The 26,898-nt window shown below is 45.7% G+C and overlaps 1 protein-coding gene across 1 annotated transcript in view; it reads left to right on the top strand.

Annotated features, from left to right (window-relative positions):
- APOD (apolipoprotein D) overlaps positions 1–26,898 on the top strand; it is a 191,303-nt gene that overhangs the window by 94,472 nt on the left and 69,933 nt on the right. Inside the window, exon 4 of the mRNA XM_069618588.1 lies at positions 18,196–18,290. Coding sequence (XP_069474689.1) covers positions 18,196–18,290 — 95 coding nt within the window. The remainder of the gene's footprint in view (positions 1–18,195; positions 18,291–26,898) is intronic.

The raw sequence follows: 26,898 nt of genomic DNA, 5'->3' as shown, positions 1-26,898 counted from the left end.
CAAAGGCCCTATGAAGTCAATGCCAAGCTTTGACCACACGGCTTCTGGAATTTCCGTGGGTATTAGGGGTGCTTGGCGGACCTTAAGTCTCTTGTCGCTGTTGAGACATTCATGGCAACGTTCTATCATGGATCGAATCTCCTGGTCCATGGATGGCCACCAGTATGCCTCTCTCACTCTGCGACGGGTCATCGTGTTTCCCAAGTGGCCTGCGTGGGCTCTACATAGGATGATCCTTCTCATTCCTGTGGGAGGAATAATCTGATCTGACTTCATGATTATCCCCTCCATTTCAGATAGTTCGTCCGACACCTTCCAGTAGGGTCTCATGCCCTCGGGCAACGCCTTTTCACTTGGCCAACCTTCCTTGGTCCATTTGCGAATCATGGCCATGGTGGGGTCTTTCCCATCTTCCTCTTCCCAGTGTCTCTCACTGAGTTCCAGGTAATCTGGCGCTCTCAAGTCCATGATGGATGCAACTATGCATTTTCCATGAAGGAACGTGGTGGCTTTATCCTTACCCTCCGGCAGTCTCGACATGCAGTCAGCTTGTGAATTTTTCCAGCCTGAGATATGCTGGATCTCAAACGTGTACTCTTGCAGCTTGGCTGCAATGCGTGCCAATCTGGGTGTGGATACTTTTGTGCCTCCCGGGCTGAGCATATGGATAAGGGGCTTATGATCAGTCACTAACTTGAATTTGGTGCCCCATACATACGTCCTGAAATGTTCCACCGCCCATGCGCAGGCGAACATTTCTTTTTCAATGGTGGAATAGTTCTGTTCCGCCTCCGATAATGCCTTCGATGCAAAGGCCACCACATGTTCAGTGTCACCTTTCTTTTGTGTTAGCACTGCTCCCAGTCCATAAGCACTGGCGTCAGTGGTGACGACTGTTACCCACGCCGGATTAAACGGTTGAAGGCACGGTGCATCTATGATATGCTGTTTTATATTCACCATCGCCGTCTTTTGGGGTTCTTGCCATACAAATTCCGAGCCCTTTTTGAGTACATCGCGAAGGGGTGCCGTGGTCTCGGAAAACTTCGGTATGAACTTCGCATAGTACTCAGCCAGCCCCAGAAATGACCTTACTTCCTCTTTGCTGTTTGGTTCCGGTGCTTTAATGATTGCTTGCATGAGATTCTGTTTGGGACTGATACCTTTTTCTGAAATCTTATACCCTAAGTATTCAACTTCTTTCACTCTGAACAAGCATTTTTCATACCGTAACCGCACCCCTGCTTCTTGTAGCTTGTTTAGGACAATTCTTAACGTGGCGTCGTGCGTCTGCTCATCCTCCGCATACACGAGGATGTCATCCTGGAAGTACACCACGTTTTTAACTTTCCTTAGCAAGACATCCATCATGCGTTGGAAAGCCGATGCTGCTGATGACAACCCGAATGGCATTTTGGTGAATTGGTATGTGCCAAATGGAGTGATGAATGCTGTGAGGGGTTTCGACTCTTCGTGTAGCTGTATTTGGTGGTATGCATTCCTCATGTCCAGTTTTGAAAATATTCTGGCTTCTTTCATTAACAGAATGAGTTCATTTATGCTTGGAAGAGGGTAGTTATCTGTGATGACTTCCAAGTTTAAACTGCGTAGATCTATGCATACTCTGAGTTCCTGTGATTGGGGTTTCTTTATGAGCACGACAGGGCTCAGCCATTCAGATGCTTCGATTTCTTCGATGACACCCTCCATTTTCATCTTTTCCAACTGACTTCTGAGGATGTCCCTTGCCGTGGCTGGTACTGGCCTCACTCGGTGCTTTACAGGGACCGCATTCCTTTTGAGCACTATTTTGTGCAGAAAACCCTTAATGTGCCCCGGCTCCTCCGAGAAAAGTGTTGGGTAGTCGCTTTTGACGACAGGTCCGCTCGTCACCCTGACCGACAGGACCTGATCTTCGGTGCTGGGATCCAGTCTGATTTTTAGCTTGTCTTGGTCGTCCCACCCTAGCACTGCTGGGCCTTCGTGACTGAAATAGACCCTGGTTGTGGTTTCCCTTCCTTTGAATTCTACTTTGGCTTTGATGTATCCTAAAAGTTCGACTGACGCCCCTCCAAAAACCGTGGGTTTGTGCCTCGTCATTAGCACTTGCACCTTTTCTTTTCCCACCATGTCCTTATACGTGCGAAGGGGAATGATCGTTAGATCCGAACCTGAATCTGCCATGACCCTTGTTTCCATGCCATCAATCTTGATCATGCAGTGAGGTTTCTCTCTCCTTGCTCTTGTGCTGTTCACCATGATGACTGTGGGTCTTCCTTCATCTTCTGAGGATGATTCTTTCTCCGTATTGCGATCTGCATTAAGGCTGGAGACTTTCTTGTTCCTCCACCGACACACAATAGAGAAATGGCCAATGCGTTTACAAATGGAGCACTCCTTGTCTCTGGCTGGGCACTCCCTGTCAAACGCCAGGTGTTTCGTGCTGGTGCACCTGTGACACTTTAGGGGTTCTTTCCTGTTCCCTCTCCCTTCTCTCGTGTCAGTTGCCGGCCTTTCTCTTCTTGCATGGAAACCCACTGCTTGTATTTCAGCGGAACTCTGGGCCCGAGAAAGCTCCTTTCGTCTTCCCGCCGTTTCCTCGACTGCTCTGGCGATCTCAATCGCTTTCTCCAACTGCAGTTCCTTTTCAACAATAAACTTATCTTGGACCTTCCGACTGTTAGTGTGGACGACCAACATGTCACATATGAGGCTCTCCGCATGGTTGCCAAAATTACACAGCGCTGCTAATTCCCTCAGCTTGGTGACGTAATCGTCAACTGGTTCAGACATCTCTTGCCTTCGCGTGTAAAACCGTATCCTGTGGAGCACTGTGTTCTCTTTACTGGCAAACCTTTTTATGATTCTCCTGACCGCCTCCTTGAAAACATCGTCATTGTGGCCAGCCACTGGTATCGGGGTGAGACTCTCGAATATTCTTTGTCCTTCCACTCCCAGGGCATTTAGTAGCATGGCCCTGCGCCTCGCCGCTGAGAACCCTGCCCCACCTAGAGCCTCCACATATGTCGTGAATAGGGGCTGCCATTGTGGCCATGGGATGGCAGGCCTACCTGGAGTTTGGAGAAAGGGTGGCGGTGGCGTTGCTCCTTGCATGCTCCTCTGTGAGTTCTGGTGGTGATCCTCATCGCCAATTTATGTAGTAAAATGCTTGTAATGAAGACAGGAGTCTCTGAGCTTGTACCGTTGTATTTATTCTATCATTGGTTTCATGCAGGATGCACACAACATGTGTGCCTCAATAACGGAGGCCAACGGGCCTAATGTGGCTGGGAGGCTGCTGCCTTATGTCCGTGTCCAAGATTCAACAGGAGCGGGCCCCGTATGAGGAGGGCTCAACAGGACGCACCTTATCGCGTCCTCCGCTCGTCCCGTAGTGCGCGCGAAGCGCGCGGGGGCGGAGCTTTGGTCCGCGACGAGATCTCGCGAGAGCGCGCGCTCTCGCGATAGCTCTACACTGACAACCCGGGATTCGAGAACAGATTATATTATTAAAGCAAGAGAAGTGTGTCTTTTCAATGGTGTTTTTATGCTTGTCACGCCTGTCCCTCTACTCACGAAACCCCTCAGGAACTGTAAGTAACCCAGAAACCGAGGAGGCACAGCACATTTCGGAATTCATATAGATATCTGTGAATTTTGGCGGAATTTGACCATTTAAAATACGTGTGTACTGTGGCATTGGGCTCCAGCCCAAATCAACCACTGGGTCGATAAATAGAATGCGAGCGATCTTGTTAGCCCCTGAAAGCGACGGGCAGACAGCCCCACAATGGCTCGAAGACCGGAAAGGCAAATAGATGGGACTGGCCATAAATTAGCGCACCCTGGCCATGCTACTGTTTGGAGCTGGGACGTGTCACTGTCAGGGCGGATAGCCTGTGGCGGCACCGTTGCCTGAAAGAGACTACAGCACAATAATGTTTCGAGAGCAGGAGCCAATTGTGGGTTTGTATTTTGCATTGGCTAAGGCTTGTGGAAGTTGGGGCCTGGAGGCGGGTGGTCTGTAGGGGGCGAGTTAGAGGCCTTGGGGTGGAAGTGATATGCCCAGTGCAGTGGCTCCCCTGTAATGGGGAGGGGGAGATTACCGGATTCCATATGTAATCAGTGGCAAGTGGTGTTTTGGGAAGGGAAGACGACAGCGAAGTGTTAGGTTTTCAGTTTTTTTTAAATAAATGCTTGCTAAAAATCCTTTTCCTTTATTTTTTTTAAAATTAATCAATTATTTTAAACATAAACAAAGTGAAATGTCCTTAATATAGCATCTTCTTGGGGAAACAGATCACAGAGATGTATAATGTTTATATTTTATTAACAACTAGATAATCCATTTAAAGTTAAGAGGAGTATCTGTTTCGGGTGGCGACATGGGTTTGGAGGGGGTGGGAGTAGGACATGGGTTTCGGAGTGGGCACCCAAGGCTGTCTGTGCCCCGGTCCCCCAAAACTGTTAAGATAGCACTGACCAGCCAAATGGTCTCCTTCCGAAGCAGCCAGAAATTGGGGAAAAAGCCACAAAGGCAAAAAAAAACTAGATATTGGAACGATGAAACTATAGTCCGTAGAGTCCTCAATGTGCTGATGCGAATGGAGGAAGCCCAGAGAATCGGGCAATGTAGCAGTCTAAAAGGTTTCTCCAGTAAAGCAAGGAAACCTTTCCCAAGAAGCCGTGAAAGAGGAACCAATCCGCTACTGGAGAAGTAGGAGCTAGAGCCAAAGTCAAGATGACAAAAAAGGAAGTAGAGAAAGAAATAAGGCTCGAGGGAAAAAGGCAATGTAAATGCAGAGAAAAGAACTCCAAGCGCCCACAAGATATGCGAAAAGTAGGGAGGTTGGCAACCGGGAGCTCGAGGTTAGAAGGAGACAGGGGAGGAGGGCGAGGAAGGCAGAGCGGTGTGCTCAAGAAAGCAAAATGAGCAGCGTATAGCCAAAAGAGGAAGAAACTGGGTTGCAACTCGGCGAATGCTGGTAGCAGAAAGGCATTAGTACCAATGTGGATGGCCATGATGGAAAAGGATAGATTGCAGAAAGAGCAACGGTGAGCAACGTAGCAGCATGTCAATGGCGGCAGAGCACCAACCTGATCCAAAGACGCAAGGGGCGGCGAGCCGTGACACACATTGGGTTTGTGTTGCCTAGGAACCCTGCTCAGCTTATGTGGTGCATTGCTATGACCATCACCCCGTGCCTGCAGTAATCTGTCTTTCCTTTGCACATAACACCATGGCAGACAAAGAGGTAGAAAGGAAGAGCTCACCTTTGATGGAAAAATAGAGGAGTCCTGAGCGCATAGGAGTCACTAGTTGGAAGAGACGCCTAGAGATTTCTGGCCAGCAAGTACCACCAAATCTGTAGCCAGCTGACATCTGAGATGAAGCCTCTCAGGAGCAGCGATGACAAGCAAGCTACTTGTGGGTTGGGGGTTCTTATGAGTTTGCCAGTAGTGGTAATATATGCAGTTTTTGAAAGTACTTCATGTTTTACCCATTTGCTAAAATCCAAAATCCAAGTTTCGTACCTGTAAAGAAATACTTTATTTAAATTATACGCTCTCATTAGTATGAAATCGCTGGTCTGACCCCTCTCCCTCCCCATTCATATAGTCCTACCCAGGAACAGGCAGCTTTATGAAAACTTGAATTTATTCAAAAGAATTAAAATCAAATCCAAACAAAAGTGGTCTCCAGCTTTATGCCAGGGAAGTCACTGCAATGTTATACACTCTGTGACAAATCCTTGGATGTCGTCACTTCTCCCCGAGGTGGAGCCCCTTCCCATGAGACCAGGGAGGATCACCTGGGGAGACACTCCCCCTCTAGGGACAAGGACGACCATGTAGGGAGAATGCGGTACAACACCCCTCACCCTCCACCCACTTCCTTTACCTCCCCTCAGTACATGAGGCCTACCTTAACATCCCTCACTTCCATACTACACACTTCTATGTATATATGTGAGACTGAATACCCTAAAGCTACTGAGACAAGGAAGAGTAGGGATGACTTAATGAAGATCTCATTGACATATACTGAGATGAGGAAGAGCAGCGAAGCATTAATGAAGATCTCCTTGACCGTTACTGAAATGAAGAGGAGGTGCGCAACAATGAAGAGTACTTTTAAGAACTTAAATGAGCATTCTAGCTGTCATCGCTCATTCAACATAAAGAGAGAGAGGAAAGGTTACCTTTTCGTCAGACCCTCCCATGAGGACACTCGAGCGAGAGGATCGTCTGGCGTGGAAAGGAGGGAACACTGCTGACCGGGACGCGAGCAAGGAGGCTCAGGCATCTCTACCTGGTCCAACATGGGTGGACATGCTGGAAAGCTGAAACAGCAGGGATTCGGGCAAGCAGAGCACCTGGATCGTTCTGGCAAGAAAAGGCAGACAACTTGCGAAGAAGCAACTGTTATGGATTCGCCGCAGCAGACCCGGGAACCAGAAAAGTGATGAGAGACCCAAAGTAGAGGTCAGAAGTCCCTGCAATCTACCGAACGACAGTAGCAGAGAGTAGAAAGGTACATGGGTGGTCGGGACGGTTGGTAGGGGCTACTGAGAAAGTGCAAGAACAGAAGAACCAAGGGTTTGGAATTCCTGTGCACAGGAGAAGGTTTCGACAAGTAATATTCTTCGTGGTAGTACCTAACAGGAGAGTGGACCAGGTCTTGCAGATAAGAAATATAGAGATAATAGGGTCAGGGACCCTCGATCATGAAAGAAGACTCATCCAAAGTCATCTTTTTCGTGCAGTACGTGATAGGAGAGTGAACAAGGTCTGCCAAAACCAAGCCTGAGAAAGGCCAGTGGAAGGGAGACATTAACCCTGGTTTTATGACCTGTAAAACTAAGCCTGAAAAATGCCAGGGGACTGGAGCGTGGTTAATCTAGCGATGTCATCACTCCTTCTCCAGGGAAACTCTCTTCCCATTTGGCCAGAGAAGGGATGTTGTTACCTGATCCTGACCCATGGGGTGGCTGCCCAAGGGAGGACCATATGGGGAGACAACCGTCAGGGGAGGGAAAGAGACTCACTGGCAGGAACATGGTATCCTTATTTCTACTCAGGGTATGCCACCCCCCGAACTCCCAGACCTTTGTCTTATTGTGGTGTAGACCCAGTCCAACAACCTTACACCAATACTAGGATTCTTTCTAACATCTTATGTGAAAACAATGAGACAAGGAAGAGCACGAGTGCAATGCAGAATGCTAAAGCAACCGAAATATGGACATGCTCTGTTGGTTGGAGGAATCCAATAGGTGCTGGAACAATCAAAACCCCCGGCACCGCCAGGAAGATGGAGATCTACTTTAACCGATACAGGTAAAGGCAAGCTGTCTCCAGAAATGCTGAAGTGGGACAACAGGCAGTGGAGAAGCTTTGTGCTGGCAAGGGAAGCTGAGGCATTGGTCAGTCACCCTTCTGCTGCAAGGTCGAGCTGCCCGCACCACGAAGAGAAGCCGAATGTGAAGAATGTGAAGAAGGACCTCAGATAGGTCGGAAAAACCAGGGAAGCCATCACAACACTGGTGAGCCCACAATGAAGGGTTGGGACACCGGATGGCGGTCTGAGAATGTATTCCCTACTGAAAGTGGGAAGTGGAGTCCCACGCTTGCATCCTAAGTGTTCTACATATTCCCAGTGCTTGGGGGAGTTGAAGGGACCAGTACAAAACTGTTAATAACTTTTACGGACAACAAGAAAGAGGTACTTGGGGAAGTAGCATACCCCCTTGTGTTCTTAGGAGTGATGAAGATTGTGGAAGTCCTGGCAGGAGAGTATACCAGGCACAGTGAAGGTTTGATGTCTCAAGGGAAGGTCCATGCCCCTTGGAACTGTATGTTGTAAAGTCCTGGCAGGAGATTATACCAGGCAGTGTGACTGTGAGTCTGGGACCCGCACTCAACTATACAGCGCACATTATAAAGTCCTGAAAGCAGAGTATACCAGGCAGTGTGACTGTGGATCTAAGACATGCACACAATTGCAAATAAACGGAGAAGAGGAAAGAAGGCATCTTAAAAGTGTGAAACCCTGGGAAATTGAACCATATCCCCTGGGTTTAAAGATAAAAAAGGTGTAGAAATCACAGAGAAGAAACGAACCCTGTGAGTGTGTGAAATCCATGAGAAGGGAGCAACCTCCTCCTAACCCCCTCAGATTGTTTAACGGTATATTGCTGGAAAGGAAAGAATGGTGACTGTGAGTTTCTGGAGAATAAGGAAAGGAAAAGAAACCCTCTTGGCTGTGTGAAATCCTGGGCAAGGGAACCATACCCGCCTGACCCCCCCACACCTCCACCTGGACACATAAAGTAAAGCTAATTGGGAAACCACAAGAAAAGGAAAAGAACCCCCAAAAGTGTGTGAAATCCAGGGAAGGGAACCAGACCCTCCCAGGGTTTGGAAAGTTATATACTGAGAAAAAGCAACGCTAATAAGAAAGTCCTTGCAAGGGAGTACACCAGGTGAACTGATTGCAAATCTGGGGCCGGTAGCCCAACATTTCATAGTCTGTGAAAACCAACTTCTCGAATGTGTAAAATCCAAGGGGGAAGGGGAAAGGGAATCACAACCCCTGGATGCGAGGATAGCATATTGTAGAAATGAAATAAAGGGAAGAACTTGAAGAGCTCAGTAGAGGAGGAACAATTCCTGAGAAATTGTGAATCAGCTGACAAGGAGTAGAGAAACTCAGGGAGAAGGAAACACCTCCCTTCTTTCTGAGGATTGTGGAACTTTGAACATTTGTTTATTTGTGCACCTTTAGAACTTTGTGTTTGAAGATTGGAAAAGCTGCAGATGGCCAGTTAAAAGACTTTATCCCTTTGAACATTTCTTTAAGGTTAGCTTTTAAGGGTTAGGGTAGGATTTTGGACACAGGACGGAGAACTCTTTTGTTGAGGCAGGGAACCCCCTCATAGTGATAGGGAGAGATAGGTTTTTCTCCAACCCTTCTTTTACTTTAATAAAAGTCTATAGCAATCATCACAATACCTCTGTGTCCGGGTTTTACTCCTGATTCATTACAGGAGACAATGCCCCTGGTGTTGTCAACTGTGAAACATAGGGAGGCATTCCCCCTGGCGTTGTGAACTGGGAAACAAGCCAAGAAAGGCCAGGGGAAGCGAGTCGTTCTACTTGGTGTTGTGAACTGTGAGAGCAAAGCCAAGGAAGCCCAGGAGAAAGGCATAATTTCCTAACAATGGAAACTCACAAGGTGGATCAAACTAGTGATCCAGGGTAAGGGTGTTATTACCCCTGGGATAATGAAATAGTGAACTTTCTGAAACAGAGGGTTGGAGGATCAGCAACCCTTTTCTTTTGTAAAGTACTGAAATCAGGGCAAGGGAGTCATTCCCCCTGGCTAAGAACTTATAACCAGCATTGTGATACATTGTCCAGGGGAAGAGAGTCATTCTCCTGGACCAAGAACATGGTCACAAACGTTAGTTTATTTTTAAGTGTAAGGGACAGAAGTAGGCTTTTTGACACAGGACGGTAGACTATTGATTTACACAGACATTGTGACTGAAACCTTAGTATTTTTAGTTGAAGCAGGGAAACCCCCTCTAAGAGGTAGGGAAAAGTACATTATTTCTTTATTTGAATTACTAATAAAAGTTTATACCAACAACAATGCCGCCTGTGTGTCAGCCTCTGCCTTCTGCACCCTTACAACTCATAAACAATAGGTCAACAAAATGAAATGTTACCTGCCTGTATGAATCTCACCAGATTTCACATGCAACCATTCATTTCCATTACCAATTCTATGTATATATTAAGCGCTAAAGAATACTTAACATAATAAATGCACTTCTATTGCTTGTCAATACATTTCTCTTACAATGCATAACTGCTCAAAACATTCAATATGAAATATGATGTCACATTTTCAAATGCATCAAAATACTGTTTTTACCTTTCCTCTTGCACCCGCCATTTACAGAATCAGAGGACTGTTATAAGATTTACAGTGTCTCAACTGAATGTGGTGCAGGGGCTTCTTTAACATGCGTGTGCAGCTTTCGATATATATGTGTGCAACTTTCAATCTGCATACGTCTTCAACAGTCAATCAACTTCTTTAATTTGCCTTCTTTTTTACGGGTTTTGGCATGAAGATGTAATGTTTCCATAAGTACAATGGTAAAAGCACCTTTGCCCTTTCACATCACAGATAGGTGCATTTCAGGATAAAAGATTGTATGGGTTTTACACTTTGGACAATTTTCTGTGTCTGTGAAAAGAATGAGTTCTCAAAACTACCTCTGACCCACAACACCTTTTCATGACTACGTCTCTCACAGACAACAAATCATAAATAATGTTATGTCAAGCGATGGGCCTTCATGACTGTGCCATGGCCCGCATCAACTACTATGCCAGTAGGACACGCAGATTCTGTTTTAATTTGGTATAATTCTACAGAAACAAACTGCATTTAAGTTGCACAAAATGTCAGATAGACAGGTGCCATGAGAACAGGAGCCTGGCAAAGGGAATCCTTTAAGCCCTGAAAGGCCTTCTCCCATCCACTGACCAAGTAACCCTTTTAGGTTTCTATGGAGTAGTAAGTACAATCAATGGGGGCAGCTATGGTTGCCTACCCTGCCATGGAATTCCTGTAATACCCAGTGAGGCCTAGAAAAGCTCTCTCCTAGGTTCGTGTTGTGGGACTTGCCCAGTCTTGTACACATTTTACTTTACTGGGTTGTTTTTCCCCCCCCCACAAACCTCATGCCCAAGGTGGGTCACTGAACCTTGACCAATCTGGCATTTTGTTGCTTTTTGGTCAAGTGGGTCTGCTGAAAAGCCTGCAACACAATCCCATGGTGTTTGACATGTTCATCCCAAGAAGAACTGAAAGCTGCAATATCATCCAGACATGCAATGCAGAAACCATTTTACCCGTTCAAGACATGATTAACCAACCTTTGTAAATCAACAGGTACATTTTTTAAGGCAAAGGGCATTACCATGAACTGGTAAAATCCTTCAGGTGCTGAGAATGTTGTCTTCTCCTTGGCATTTTCTGTCAGGGATATTTGCCAATACCATGCAGTAAGGTCAGATGTTTTGAGATACTTGGCAGCACCCAGTTTGTCCACTAACTCATCAATTCATGGAAGAGAATGAGCATCTGTCTTGATGACAGCATTAAGAGCGCAACAGTCCACGAATCGTCTCACATCTGTGGTGCCTGCCTTTAGTACCAGAACCAGCGGACTAGAACATGGCCTCTTAGATGGTCATGGTATGAAAAAAACTGTTTTTTTTTTACGGTTGTTAAGTTATTATTTGGAAACATAATTTTGTAAAGGTTGATATTTTTTAACCATAAATAAATTTAAAAAAAAGAAGGCCCTACCCTCAAAGATCCAACCTTTTAGGGACCTCTGTCTTGATGTGTTACCTCATCTTGTCTGACATTCTGTAACTCCTATGCTGAGTAGCCCCTATCCCCAGTGTCTATGCCATGCTTGCACCAAGGTGTCAGACTTGGAGGTAGTGAAAACAAGGAGCAAATTACCTAAGCAAATTTTGCACCTTACCTTGTTGCAGAGTCACTTGAGGGGACAACTTCACACCCTCCAGGGAGTCATCGGAAGGGCTGCTTTGGAACAGGTCAGAGAAAGGTTCAGATTCCTCTTCCTACCTATCTGAAGCCAGAAGCAGGGATCCCATTTCAACTTCTGGGATGAAAGCTTTCAATCTATTTACATGGAACACTTTGGGACACTGGTTATGCCTTCCAATGTGAACTAAATATTTCACCTTACCTAGTCTTTCAACTATCCAGTAAGGGCCTGTCCATTTGTCATGCAAAGTTCTAGGTCTTATAGGATTCATGAGTACAATTTCTTGGCCTGGGGTAAAATGAACAAGAGAGGTTTTCTGATCATACTAGTGCTTTCCTGTGCTTGACCAGTCTTCAGTGTTGCATTGGCCCGAGCCAACATAAGGGACATCCTCTTCCTTAGTCCTAGCACATATCCACCACATTCACGGTTACAGGAGGAGTGGGGGCTTCCCACCTTTCTTTAGTATGGCTAAGGGTCCCCTGGCAGGGTGACTAAAAATAAGCTTATGGGGGCTAAAAGTAACTCCTTCTTGAGGCACCTCTCTGTAGGAAACACATGAGCATGGTAGTAGAAGGCCCTACTGCATTCTCTGGGGCACATCAAGAGCTCTAATCATGCTTTTGAGAGTTCTGTTGAATCTCTCTACTAGGCTATTGGTCTGTGGATGATATGCAGATGAGAATGTATACAGCATCCCATACTCCTTCCACATGGCCTGCATATAGTTAGAGATAACGTTGCTGCCTCTGTCAGACAGAACTTATTTAGAGAAGCCAACCCTAGGAAGGTGCCTAACAATGCTCTAGCAGCGGACTTGGCAGTCACTGTTTTCAGTGGGATGGCTTCAGGAGATCTGGTGGCAAGATGAACAACCACCAGGATAAACCTGCTGGCAGAGGAGGTAGGAGGGTCAAAGAGACAATCCATGTCAATCCCTACCGTCTTACATTGTACACCCACTACTGAGATTGATACTATTAGAGTCTAGATCTTTGTTCCACTCTTGCCAGATAACTGACAAGTAGTGCAACTCCTGCAGTGACCTTCTATCTGGACCCCCATCTTAGGCCAGTAGAAATGCATGGATAACCTCTGAGGAAGGGTCTCACATACTGAAGAACCATCAACCTCCTATGGTTGCCTCTTGTGGATGCTATGGATTCACTATACCCAACTTCCCAATATATCCTATGTTTCCCAGGGGATTCAGTCTCCAACTGGGATCAGGTCTGTCTCCTAATACTTTTCAGAGATGGGAAACCTAACTGACCCTGACTAAATTCGTCCCTATGGGGTCCCCCTTCTGCAAGTAAACTTTGCAGCTCTGGGTGATCATAGGGATTGAATACATCAGACAGCCCTTCTTCCTCAGGCGCCTTTGACTCCTTAACCTTGGGTTTTCCATTGGGCTTAGGCTTCCACTTAGGCTTGGCTAAGGTAGACTTATTTGCCTGAGACCTTGTATGTGATTGTTCTGCTGTATCACCCACAAACCTTGAGATCGCTTCACAGCAGAACTCTACGTGGGACTTGCCTTTGAACACTTACAGGAGTTCTAGCCACTCCTGCTTTCAATGCTAGAGTGGAATGCATTACTGGTAAGCTTTGAGGGGGGCATCATCAAACTTGGTGGGCCACAGAGGAGCTCTGGCCAGAGCCTCTGAACTTACCAATGTGGAAGCAACCACAGCCATGCTGGTCCCAGTGACCCTGATAGCAGAGGTGTCTACACCATCTACCAGTACACTATACTTACAATAAGACTTGGTATTGTCAGGGATGGAAGCATAGGCTTCACCAACTCTAGTTCCCAGGGTCACAGTGACACTAATGTCTGACCCAATGCTACTGCACAACAAGCCAGAGGAAACGGATGCTCCTGTTAGTATCTCTCCCTCTTCATAAGGGAATGCCAGATTCACAGAATGGACACCCAAAGTCTTACCCTTAAATCTGGCATCCCCCTTCATATGGTCGCTTGCTCCATAAGTTACACAGAATCCTGAGTACCTTTGTATGAAGCGAGGCTTACTGTGGCCAGATTACTGCTTGGGATGGTGATTCCCACTACCTTTTATATTCTCCCCATGTGAATAATTCCCCTTATGAACTATTTTGTGGGCTTTGTGGGGTGCAGGTTTTTCAGTAGACACGCCCTTTCTCTTTCTGCTTTTCCCCTAATCATGCTTACTAGGAGCACTCTTGTCCTTATATGGCACATTATGGGATACCAAAAGGTCAGCAGCAAAGGCCAACTTCTTTGGATCTAACCCCTTAGAATCTGCCAAATGCTGTTGCAGCTCAGGGGAAGAAGAAGCAAAAATTGTGTACAAGCATAACAAGATTTATCATGCCTTCAAAAGTGGTTATTTTATAGCCTTCAACTCAAGTTCTTCAACAAGTCATTCAGATAAGTCACCAAAGTATTATTCTCCTTCTTCTTTTTGTCTCTAAACCTCTTTAAGTGTTGGGCAGGAGCCTTCCCAAACTTTAAGAGCAGAGGCTTCTTTAATGTTTTTAAAGCTTTTCTCTCAGGCTTTGACAACTCTATAATAGCACTGCAGCCATTCTGGGGAAGTGTGCTGAGAAGCCAAGTAATCGTGTCAGACTCATTCACCTCTTGCAGCTCACAAGCATATGCAAATGCAGTTAACCAATCAATAATGTAATTTATCTCATCATAGTCATTGAACAGATCCTTAGGAAATCTTGGATAAGAGGAGGGCCCAAAACATTTCCAGACCCTCTGGAGGAGCCTAAAGGCCCATCCAACCTGGACAACTACAGCTGAAATGTGCTGTCCTTCTCTTTCTTAATCTTATCCGATTTCCTCTTCGATATGTTGTATTTGATCTTCATTTCTTTGAGCCTCAGCTCCTTTTTTCTCAAATCCAAAATAACTTCAGCTTCAGATCTGGTAGCAGAGGATTGGGGAGCCCTCTCTTAGGATTGACTAGGGCCTTCTGTGGTTTCAAGAATAACAGTATCATAACTACTGCTAGGCCCTGAACCAGCATCATCTATACTACTAGCAACAGGTACAGCATTTCCCTTGATTCCTGATGATTTATTTATTTTTATTTATTTAGAATCTATAGAGCGCACTCCAGCCCAAGGGCATCAAGGCGCTATGAAGAACATGTAGGAAGGCTTGATTCAGGGTTACATGAATGTGGCCCACAAGGTTACTTGAAGCAGTGTTTTAGGTTACATTTACAGGAGGCAACAGTGTATACAGAGCTTCAAAAGTACATAAGGAACAATCAAACAAAAAGCCTGGTTTTGATGGCTTTCCTGAAGGCTGAGTGAGAGTCAATCTGTCATAGTTCAGGGGGTAGGGGGTTCCAGAAGGTAGCAGCCATATTCGGGAAGCTAGTGACACCCGCCCGCCCTCTGTGTGTGACGGGTGCCGTTATTCTGTTTGAGTACGCAGCTCTAGAATGTCTGGAGGTGGTGTGGGGGACAATTCTATGAGCTAGGTAGGAGGGGGACCAGCCCAAGAAGGTATTTGTGCATCAGGGCGAGAGTTTTGAAGACAATCCTTTCCTTGACGGGTAGCCAGTGGACCTTCCTCCTGACATCCGAGATGTGGTCTCTTCTGGAGATGCTTGTCGCGGCCCTCAGGGCATTATTTTGGGCGAGTTGGAGTTTGGCCAGATTTTTGCAGGAGGTCCCTACAAAGAGGGCATTGCAGTAATCCAGTCTTGAGCTAATTATTGCCCTGGCAATGGTAAGGCAGTTCTGTTGGGATAGGAACGGTCTGGCTGCATTAAGAAGTTTGGAGTGGTACGTTGAGGCGGATGCTACAGCATTAACCTGTCTATTCATGGTTAGGTCAGGCTCGATGTACACACCCAGTGTCGTAATTACTTGGGAGACAGCAATAGGGATCTTACTACTGTAAAGGAACAATAATGTTTGTTAAGTTTACCCAAGGTGGACAGGATCCAATTAACAGAAGTTCGGTGTTCTCACTATTGAGGAATAACCAGTTCTCTGCCATTCAGGATTGGATTGTTGAGTAGATGGAGTTGAGGGTGTTAAGGTCAGCCAGATAATCACCCGCGAGGGGGATGAGCACCTGGGTGTCGTCTGCATAGTTGGTATATGAGATGATCTATTTGTTTCTGCGCTAGGGGTAGGTAAACCCTTTTCTGAACACAATCTTTTAAGTGAACAAATTTATGCATAAGAGAGTAACACTACTGTATGTTTCTGTACTGTAATATATAGCTTATATAACTTTTACAGGCCTAAACATTTTAAAGCTTAGAGGTCTGTGAACCAAGAACTATGGGATCACTCCAGTGAATCTACACTGAGTGCCAAATACTTTATCCCACCGCTAAACACCTACCGATGTATTAAGATGGATTTCCAAAATCACCCCTGGGGAAGAGGATTTAGGGAGGCCACCCTATTATGGCAAACAAAGAGACAAGAAATGGTAGCCGAACCCAATCAAGGTATGGTAGCAGAGTGGCAAGTCTTAGTCTCAGGAGAGCTGTGAGGGTGGTGTAGGGCTACAATGAGGCCACACAGTACAACACCAATAATTCAGGTAAAAAAGGTAAATACAAAAGTATACAACAATTTATTAGGCCTTTAAAATGCACACTAAGCAAGTACACGCCTACTATAAAATAGATATGTACATTCACCCTTTGGAGTAAAAAGAAAGCACATGATTCAATAACCAGTGAAACACGGGTAAGGACTACGATGCATACAATTTAGTAAAGACATTTTCGAATAACCACAAGCCAGTTCCCCTAACACTTAATAAATCCAACCCTAGGATAGTTTGGGGCATTGTGCCCTGAAGTCAGCAGTCCCGAAGTTATAACAACGGAAAGCTTTATTTCAATCAACGATTAAATGAGGTTACCTTTACCTAAAACAACAGACACATCTGACCGACTAGGAAAGACAAAACAAATGGTGTGCAAATAACGATGTGCAGAAATGTATGAGGATGCGGTGGGCAAGCGGATAAAAACGGGGTCTACGGGGGAATCTCTCCAAGAAGACCATATCTGCAAAAAGGGGGATGGGGGGTTCAGGAGTATGCGGTTTTAAATCTGGAAGTGAGGAAACTGCACATCTGGTGTGTGGCAATGTTCAGAACTCGCATCAGAATAGAGGGTCATTATATTGTAATCAGAGAATTTGACGGTGCTACAGCACATATAACATATTTGCAAAATTGTTATCAGTTTTATTATGGAGACAGTCATAGGGTTGTGCATTTAAGATACACGTTGTGTCAATCATGCGATTTTAGAAGGACACCAATACAAATATACATAACCAACAAAGTTTTAACTTGCCAGGAAAAGCCATGGTGCAGCTATTAGGAACTCATTGCCATCACAAATGTGATTCCCAGCTGTTTTGGTTCCCCATTTAATCGCATTGTGGTACGTCCGAAGTGACAGCCTTAACTGTGTTATCTCAATTGGAGTATCTGTCTAGGTTACTCGTTATATTACACTCCATGTGTTTTGAACTACAATTCCCAATATCCTTCATGACTGACTATGCTGGCGAGAAAATATAGGAGTTGAAGACCAAAACATCCGCAGGGCCACCTAAAGAGTAACCGTGAGTGCTGTTTGTCAACTTCCCACTTTGAATGCACTATGTGAGCTGCTAGTTCTTGATCGTTGAAGTCATGGCAGCTATTTGAGCCTTTCTAGTAAAACGTGTTGGAAATGTACTATGTACATTTCTCTAATATGGTGGCATATACATTCTTTTTGATTAAAGCAATTCTTCAGCATAATGCATTTATGTTCAGCTGAGTTACATAAAGTTTGATAGATTGAATGAGAAGTCCGAATAGCAAAGATGGTACCCTTTAAAAAATAAGTGTCCTTATTACAACCTTACGTTTTAGGTTTGGCCGTTGGTTGGTTGTGTGAGCCACACTTATTGGCATGGAAGCAAAGATAGGAGAGAAATAAAGTGTAAAGAGGGACACACCCTGTGGGTGTTGTTTAGCTTTTTACCAACTCGTTGGCCGCCCATGGCCATGCTGGTCCCACCCACTACCTGCCCCATCCTGGCCAAAACACACAGCCTTGAAATCACTTTGGAATCCCCTTAAAGCATAGGCCTGGCCCAATCTTATTTCTCAGTAGTCTTCTGAAAGATAATGATTTAATCGCAGCTATAAACCAGCTACTCTGGTGATAGAAATGTTATAACCACATGTGTGTCCTTGCATCTGTTCCTGACACTGAAGTCCTATGAAAACAAGCATTGGCAAAGTCAACAGATTTGGCTTGTTTTTAGGTATTAGATAGGGAGTTACCAGGCGCTGGCATCATATGCCAAGGTACTCATACAATTGTTCAACTGTTGCCACCTTATAGCCAGGTAGTGTCATTATAAGTCTGCCTGAAAAAGGCCTATCCCATCCCTGCACAAAAGCCAAAACTGTTGCGTTCCCAATGCTTGTTTTCTTTACCGTTGCTTGCCTTTCTCGTTGCATTTACATTTGTTTCTGCAGGGGATAAGAACTCACCTTGAAGTCAAAGTGTTTCGGCAGGTGAATTGATGGCTTAACATTATCATTCTTTCACAGATCTGATGGCACCGTTCGCAAAGCAGAAAGTGAAGCATATCCGTCCCAAGGGGTTGGAGCTGATCCAGCCAAAATGAGAATCAGTTACTTCTGGCGTATGTATTTGTCAACAACCACAGGGAAGAGGGTTTGGGAAATTGGTTGGTAGGAACTGGGTCGTCTGGGACAGACAATTGGCACCAGGCACCAACGAAAAAGTGTCCCACATTTCCAAATTGGGATTTGTGAGTTTTCATGACAAACTGTTTGAGCAGTACTTGAGGGTAAATTGCTGGGAATATCTGTGGCAAAACTTGCATTTTAAAGGATATTGGACACTGACATTGGTCAGGTTACCAGTTGCACAGTATACTCCTGTATCAAAGATGCCCAAAAAACAGGCCCACACTGACCCATATCACTGGCCCATACAACGTAACCAAACCACGTTTTAGGGAATGTGTCACAACCCTCGCCCAAAACCCCCTCTGGCAAACCCATTGGCCAGGTGGAGTCAGGACTCGGGCCTCTAGAGCCTGGCATCCTCTTCAAAAGCCCTCATGGGGCCAGTCGGCTCATACACCATGAAAAAACAATGTACTTGGGAACTACTTTTTTGTATTGTCAGCCAACATGGATGCATCCACATAGCTTGGTTCCTAAGAACCAAGCTATGCGGTCTAGTGTTTTGGGTGTGGTAGCCTAGGGACTACTTTTCCTGGACTATTTTGTTGGGGCTATTTAAACCACGCCCGAGCAACACAACACGCTTTGCGTTACTTTGCAGCTTGCAACGTGACGCTCACTGTGTCCAGCTATTCCCTCGAGCCTCGGAGAAGCAGAACCTGCAAGGAGACAAAAGGAACATCATTAGCAGCAGCCTCTTACCTGCAGTCTTCATCTTTAAACACTCGCAGCTACTGAGAACAGCTTCCTCGAATCTGCACATCTCCCAGACAGAACGACCTGAAAGTGGAAGATGGAGGCACCATTAAAGAAAGCAGTAGAGACATTTACAAATTACGAACTGCTCAAAAGACTTACCTGGCTGGTCGCCTCTCGGCTGGCACCACTCCGGACATTCCACTCGCGCTGAAGAACACCGCGACCTACAAGGAAGGAAAACACAGGTTAGCAAAGGCAAGACTTTGCAGCGCTGCACTTAGCGCTTACCGCATCATAGCGCTCTTAATGCGCCATCATTTACCAGTGGGGCTCAACCAAGCCAGTTCGCCGCGCTGAAGCTCCGCATAATTAAGGGAGAAAAAAGAGACATTTTAAACAAAGAAAGGCATTCAGGATAGCAACAAAACTAAAGAACAGCAATAAGACCTACCTGAACAATATGAAACGGGCCGGCGTCAGTGAAGTAACTGGACCGCACTCGCCCATGAAAGACAACGCGCCCCTGCAAAGAAGGCAGGACGGAGAGCACGCCTAATTCTACCACAAGGCAGAACCTTCCCTGCAGACCACATCAGGGCAAAGCTGAGAAGCATACCAGCGAGTAACCCAGCTGGGTGGCGTCCCTGTGGATACCAGGTGAGCGTAACAGAACGCGAAGACTACCATAACAAATCCACCTCGGCGGCATGGAGACATCAGGAATGGACCAATTGGCCCAATTACTAGGAGAGCTTCGTGCTGAGGTTCATTCTGCCTGACAAGAGACTAATGCCCTCCGGACAGTCCTAATAGTGACCAAAGAACGCACTGAAGAGATTAGCAGGCAATACTTGCAATCATAGGCAGGACAGACGCCTCTACCAGGAAGCAATCCAATGATGCAAAACCCTGCCATACCACCCACTCCGGTACAGATCACATTACCTGGAACAGTGCCCCTGGCACCACCAGAAAGGTTCTCAGGCGACCCACGGAAGTATGCGGAATTTATCAATCAGTGCCGCCTTTATTTTCTATGTAGGCCTGGAGCATTTCCAAACGACCAAGCTCGGGTAGCTTTTGTCTCATCATATCTGAGTAGTAGTGCAGCAGATTGGTCGGTGCCGTTGGTAACCCATGACGATCCTCTATTGCATGACTTTGGGGGGTTCCAGAGAGAAATAGAAAAACGTTTTGCTCGCCATACCCAGGAACAAGCAGTAGACAATGAACTCTTGTCCCTCCGACAGGGGAATCAGGACTTGTTAACGTACATTGCTACCTTCAACAGACTGGTTGCCGAAGCTAGGTGGCCAGAAAACAAAAGAACCACATTATTCCATCGAGGCTTACGAGGCGAATTAAAGGACGTCTTAGCCCAGGTGGTTGATCCACCCAGAGACTGTGCAGAATTCATAAATCTGGTTGTGCAGCTAGACCACCGGTTGCAAGAACGAAAGGCAGACCGGTCTAAGACGGACCCTCGGACTGTGTATGTTCGACCAAGAGAAACACACCCCGTGAACCTGAAAATGCTGTAGAACCCATGCAGATTGGAGGGATACGGCCTCCATTAACAAAACAAGAGCGGGACAAAAGAAGACAACAACAGCTTTGTTTGTATTGTGGGAAACCAGGACATTTCCTGAAGGACTGTCCAGTAAAACCCCCAAGAAGAACAGTAGGGCCACAGAGAAGGATGAATCTAAGGAATCGGAAAACTATCAAGCTTGACAAACGGAGAGGTCAGTTTGTCGAGTGAGAAGAAAGAGTTGCTGACCTCGCACTTTGCAATACCAGTGATTTTAATTAACCACCAACAGTCGTCAAGAATGCATGCCGTTGAACCATACATCGATAGCGGAGCAGTTGGAAATTATATTGATCAAGAACTGGCAGCAGAGATGGGGCTTCCTTTGAGTTCTAAGCCAACTATGGACAAGGTAACCACCGTGGATCGGACAGAAATCGCTTCCGGACCAGTAACCCAGTGCACAGCCAGGGTAACCTTGCTGTGCCAGGACGGACATCGGGAGTCTATTTCATTCGATCTCATCAAGGCACCTCAGTTCAGGCTAATACTAGGGATGCCATGGTTGGTTGCTCACAACCCTTTGATAGACTGGCGGGCACGAAAATTAACCTTCCCCGGTGACTGCTCCCCTGCCTGCTATTACCAAGAGGAGAAACCCGATCTCTGTATCCCCATGACTCCCGGAGCGACAGTATCAACCCTGGGAGCAACTAATACCTTGCCAAGTGAATACCATGATTTCCAGGATGTTTTCCGAAAGGACCAAGCCAATACATTGCCGCCGCACAGGCCCTATGACTGTCAGATCGACCTTGTTCCTGGTGCACAAATCCCTTGCGGCAGGATCTACGCTCTCACAGAACCAGAAAACCTTCATTTTAAATCCTATTTAGACCAGTACCTTGCAAACGGATGTATCTGTCCTTCGAAGTCCCCCGCAGCCAGTCCTTTGTTCTGCGTACCGAAAAAGGAAGGAGACTTGAGAACCTGTATTGACTACTGCACATTGAACCAGATCACCGTGAAGAACCGCTACCCCTTGCCACTTATCCTTGAGATGCTAGACCAAGTTAAAGATGCCCAGATTTATACCAAATTGGACCTTCGAGGAGCGTACCACCTGGTCCGAGTCAGAAAAGGAGATGAATGGAAAACCGCCTTCCGTACTAAGTACGGCTTGTTTGAATATCAAGTCATGTCCTTCGTGTTATGCAACGCTCCTGCGGCATTCCAGTATTTCATGACTGACGTCTTAAGGCAGTTAATTGATGCGTGCGCCTTAGTGTACATAGACGACATCTTAGTATACTCAGCCTCGGAACAAGATCGTGTCAGGCACGTTCGTTCAATCCTCACCAAGCTCCGTCAACATTGCTTGTTTGCAAAGCTTGAAAAATGCTTTTTTCATGTCACCGAAGTAGAATTTCTTGGTTTTATCCTTACTCCAGGAGGCATCAGAATGGACGTGCACAAGGTAGATGCCATTCTGAAATGGCCTTCACTGACGTCTCTGAAAGGGGTACAAAGCATGCTGGTTCATCCCAGACTTCTCTCAGGTTGTGCACCCAATCACAGTACTATGCTTGAAAAAAACAATAAAAAGTTCGCTTGGACCGAAGAAGCAGAAGAAGCCTTTCAGGAACTTAAACAAAGGTTTACCTCCGCTCCAATCCTGTGACATCCTTGTCCAGACCTCCCTTATGTCGTTGAAACTGATGCGTCCAGTCTCGCAATGGGGGCTGTCCTTTCACAGAGAGACCCGGAAACCAGCCAGCTACATCCTGTGGCCTTCTGGTCAAAAAAGTTCTCACCTCCAGCGATAAATTATGCCATCACGGACAAGGAACTCTTGGCTATCAAATCTGCCTTCAAAGCTTGTAGGCACTACCTTCTGGGGGCCAGACACACCATTACAGTCATCACAGACCACCGAAACCTCCAATGTCTCAAAACAGCCAAGGCCCAGTCCTCAATTACGGTGGGCCCTTTTCTTCGCTGAATATGATTATGTAATCACATTTCGACCAGGAGTCAGAAACGGAAAGGCGGATGCCTTATCTCGCCTGGGCATAGATGAAATAGTATATACAACTCCAGACCCAGTACCTATTATACCTGAAGACAAACTCGTGGGTATCACGAGAGCCTTAACACAAGCTGAACTACGAAAAGAAATCCAACGGACAATGAATCCTGATGCCTACCTCGCATGGCAAACTCAAGGAGAACAATATACCATCAAGGAACATCTACCCTTTTTTAGGGATCGCCTATATGTACCCAAGAAGGAACTACAACAGCATATTATTTCAAACTATCACGATTCACTGATCAAAGGGCATCCTGGGATTGCCAAAACCCTAGCTAAGCTGAAAGAGAACTTTTGGTGGCCTACCTGGCATAAGGACATCATTCAGTATATTCAGTCCTGCGGTGTCTGCGCACAAAATAAATCACAGAAACAAAAACCATCTGGTCTCCTACAACCATTGGACATTCCTCCAGTTCCATGGCACATTCTTTCCCTTGACTTCATCACTGATCTACCTCCAAGCCAAGGGTTCAACACCATCCTTGTAGTTGTGGACTTATTCTCGAAGATGGCCCATTTCATTCCTCTCAAAGGCCTCCCAGACACAGCCACTTTAGCAAAAGTGTTCCTGGAGGGCGTGGTTAAGCTACATGGCTTCCCTTCGGTTCTGGTCTCTGATCGAGGCAGCCAGTTTGTTTCAAACTTCTGGAAAAAATGTTGTGCAATGGCGCAGATCGACGTTTGGCTATCTACCAGTCACCATCCCCAAACGGACGGGCAAACTGAGAGAACCAATCAGACACTCAAGCAATATTTACGGTGCATGCTGCACCACGAACAAAGGAATTGGAAAGACCTACTATGGATAGCCGAATATGCATATAACAATTCTTTGCATTCAAGCAGCAGACAAACGCCCTTCTATACCCTTTATGGCAGACATCCACGTACCTCTGAACTAGACCTTCCAGCCAGCTTGGAAAAGCCAGCGGTAAAGACTCTACACACAACCATTACTCAGGCTTTCAAAAGGGCAAAAGAACACCTTAGTCATGCCAAAGAAAAACAAAAGAGATTCACCGACCAACACCGGAAAAAGGCCCCTGATTATCAAGTAGGAGACAAAGTTTGGTTAGCCGCTAAATTCGTACCCATCAAAGGAACCCGGATCTTTCATCCCAGATTCTTAGGACCCTATACCATTAAGGCAATTATCAACCTAGCAGCCGTGAAACTGGATTTACCACCTAATCTACACATTCACCCGGTATTACATGTGTCCCTCCTGAAACTAATGCAACCCGGCACACGGATTGGGACACCACCTAAGCCCATACTTGTTGACGGAGAACCAGAATTCGAAGTCAAAGATATCTTGGACTCTAAATACTCTAGGACCAAGCTATATCATCTCGTCAATTGGAAAGGATTTGGACCACAAGATAGATCCTGGGAGCCCAGTGAGAATATCCACGCACCACGTCTAATCAGGAAATTCCATCGGAACTTCCCAACCAAACCTGGGCCAGACAGAAGGAACACCATGGGAGGGGCCTTAGGGGGAGTGCTGTCACGACCCTCGCCCAAAACCCCCTCTGGCAAACCCATTGGCCAGGTGGAGTCAGGACTCGGGCCTCTAGAGCCTGGCATCCTCTTCAAAAGCCCTCATGGGGCCAGTCCTGGCGCCTATGGCGCCAGGCTCATACACCATGAAAAAACAATGTGCTTGGGAACTAATTTATTGTATTGTCAGCCAACATGGAGGCATCCACATAGCTTGGTTCGTAAGAACCAAGCTATGCGGTCTAATGTTTTGGGTGTGGTAGCCTAGGGGCTACTTTTCCTGGACTATTTTGTTGGGGCTACTTAAACCACACCCGAGCAAGACAACACGCTTCGCGTTACTTTGCAGCTTGCAACGTGACGCTCACCGTGTCCAGCTATCCCCTCGAACCTCGGAGAAGCAGAGCCTGCAAGGAGACAAAAGGAACATCATTAGCAGCACCATCTTACCTGCAGTCTTCATCTTTAAACACTCGCAGCTACTGCGAACAGCTTCCTCGAACCTGAAAGAGGAAGATAGAGGCAACATTAAAGAAAGCAGTAGAGACATTTACAAATTACAAACTGCTCAAAAGGCTTACCTGGCTGGTCGCCTCTCGGCTGGCACCACTCCGGACATTCCACTCGCGATGAAGAACACCGTGACCTACAAGGAAGGAAAACACAGGTTAGCAAAGGCAAGACTTTGCAGTGCTGCGCATAGCGCTTACTTACCGCATCATAGCGCTCTTAATGTGTCAACATTTACCAGCAGGGCTCAACCAAGCCAGTTCGCTGCGCGGAAGCTCCGCATACCTAAGGGAGAAAAAAGAGACATTTTAAACAAAGAAAGGCATGCAGGATAGCAACAAATCTAAAGAACAGCAATAAGACTTACCTGAACAATATGAAACAGGCCAGCGTCAGTGAAGTAACTGGACCGCACTCGCCCATGAAAGACAACGCGCCCCTGCAAAGAAGGCAGGACGGAGAGCACGCCTTATTCTACCACAAGGCAGAACCTTCCCCGCAGACCACATCAGGGCAAAGCTGAGAAGCATACCAGCGAGTAACCCGGCTGGGTGATGTCCCTGTGGATACCAGGTGAGCGTAACAAATGTTTCTCCAGAGCAAATAGAGTAGGAACCAGAGTGCAATCGACAAGGCAAATGGCATATCACATGCCACAATTTAGAATTTGTATTCTCTTGTTCACTCAACAAATTCCACCTCAAATGCTATACTTTTTATTTATTTATTTTATTGTTCTGTGGTTAAAAAAGTTAACCTTTAACAATATACATGAAGACATACTTTTGTACAATGTTATAAAAACAGCATTTTCTAATGTCCATCCCATTTTATATAAACGATTACAAAAAAGCAAAACACACACATAATGACATTAAAAGAAAGAAATGTAGAAAATAGTCAAAAAGAAATAAAGGAGGGAAGAAAAAAAGAAAAAAAGAAATAAGATGCCCTTTTTACTAACCAACGAAAACAACATTTGCTAAAATAACTGCAATCTATTCCAATGACTATTTAAATATGTACTCCAAAAGAAGTTTCCAGTTTCTACCTATTCACACGTCACTTCAGATAAATTCAATGATCTCAATAAACATCTGCTATACATAGGATACAGTATATGGTCAGTGCATCAAGTGATGTAAAACAGTGGGAGGGGAAGGAGCCCTAAAGCCTTACCGAAGAAAAGTATAGGTGTCCATGGCCTAAGAAGCATAAGCACTGAGTCATACCATTTGTAACCAGAGGAGGGGCCTCAAATATGTTGTGAGCTATTTATGAGCTAGGCATCTTCTGCAGAGATATGTCTATAGCCTGCAGATCTCAGGTCCTAATCCAAATAAGATAGAACAGGTTAATGCACCTGCTGCACGCCGGGGTTGCCAATGCCAGTGAAACAGAAGTCGGGGTACTCTGCGGCTGCTGCAGAGACTGTGTGTAACCTGTAGGTTCCTATCACAGTAAGAAGGTGAAGAACTTCGTTCACTAGCTGCAGAGCTAAGCATGTAACCTGTAGGTCACAGGTTCCAATTCCAGAAAGATTCTTCTAAGAGATAAAATGCTTGCTGCAGACATCTGTTTGTAGCCTACAGGTGAATGTTTCTAAATATTACGCCTCAGCCTCAGGACACCCAGGGCTTTAGGATCCGCTGTACAACCTTGGTCGTCAGGGTTAGTGCGATACTCCGGGGATGGGTTCCAGTAGGGCACCCAAGAGTGTTGGGAGTAGCATGGCAGCATTGGGCCATGGCACACTGTCATTAGGGATATAGGTAGATGGTATTTGTGTTTCATGTAAGGCGCTGGATTGCTTGCTAGTAGAAGAAGGACTTTCTTTTGACTTGAAGATGTCTTCCAAGTACATGTTGCTCCTGTTTCAATATGGCTTGTGTCATGGTTGTAGCATGCGGTGAATGATTTTAATTGGTGTTGGGCTATTGCGATGTAAATGATCGGAATTTAAAGTAATGAATTGTAAACAATGAAATTAAATGATTTGATGGAATGAATTGCTATTATGCATGATTTTAGATTAAGTATATGTAAGTTTGTATGGAAAAAATGTGTAAAGTTTTATATACTAAAACACATTACTAAAATAATAGTTAATATGTAAGCTGCCAGTGGCACGATGAAGGCGGGTTGCAATTATTTCACTCCTCCACGTGATTCCTGTTCTCCTTGCCTCAAACTCTTGTTC

Source organism: Ambystoma mexicanum, chromosome 10 (genome assembly GCF_040938575.1).
Source record: "Ambystoma mexicanum isolate Mex_15411 chromosome 10, UKY_AmexF1_1, whole genome shotgun sequence".
Classification (NCBI taxonomy): domain Eukaryota; kingdom Metazoa; phylum Chordata; class Amphibia; order Caudata; family Ambystomatidae; genus Ambystoma; species Ambystoma mexicanum.
This window is presented reverse-complemented; position numbering and strand designations above follow the sequence as displayed.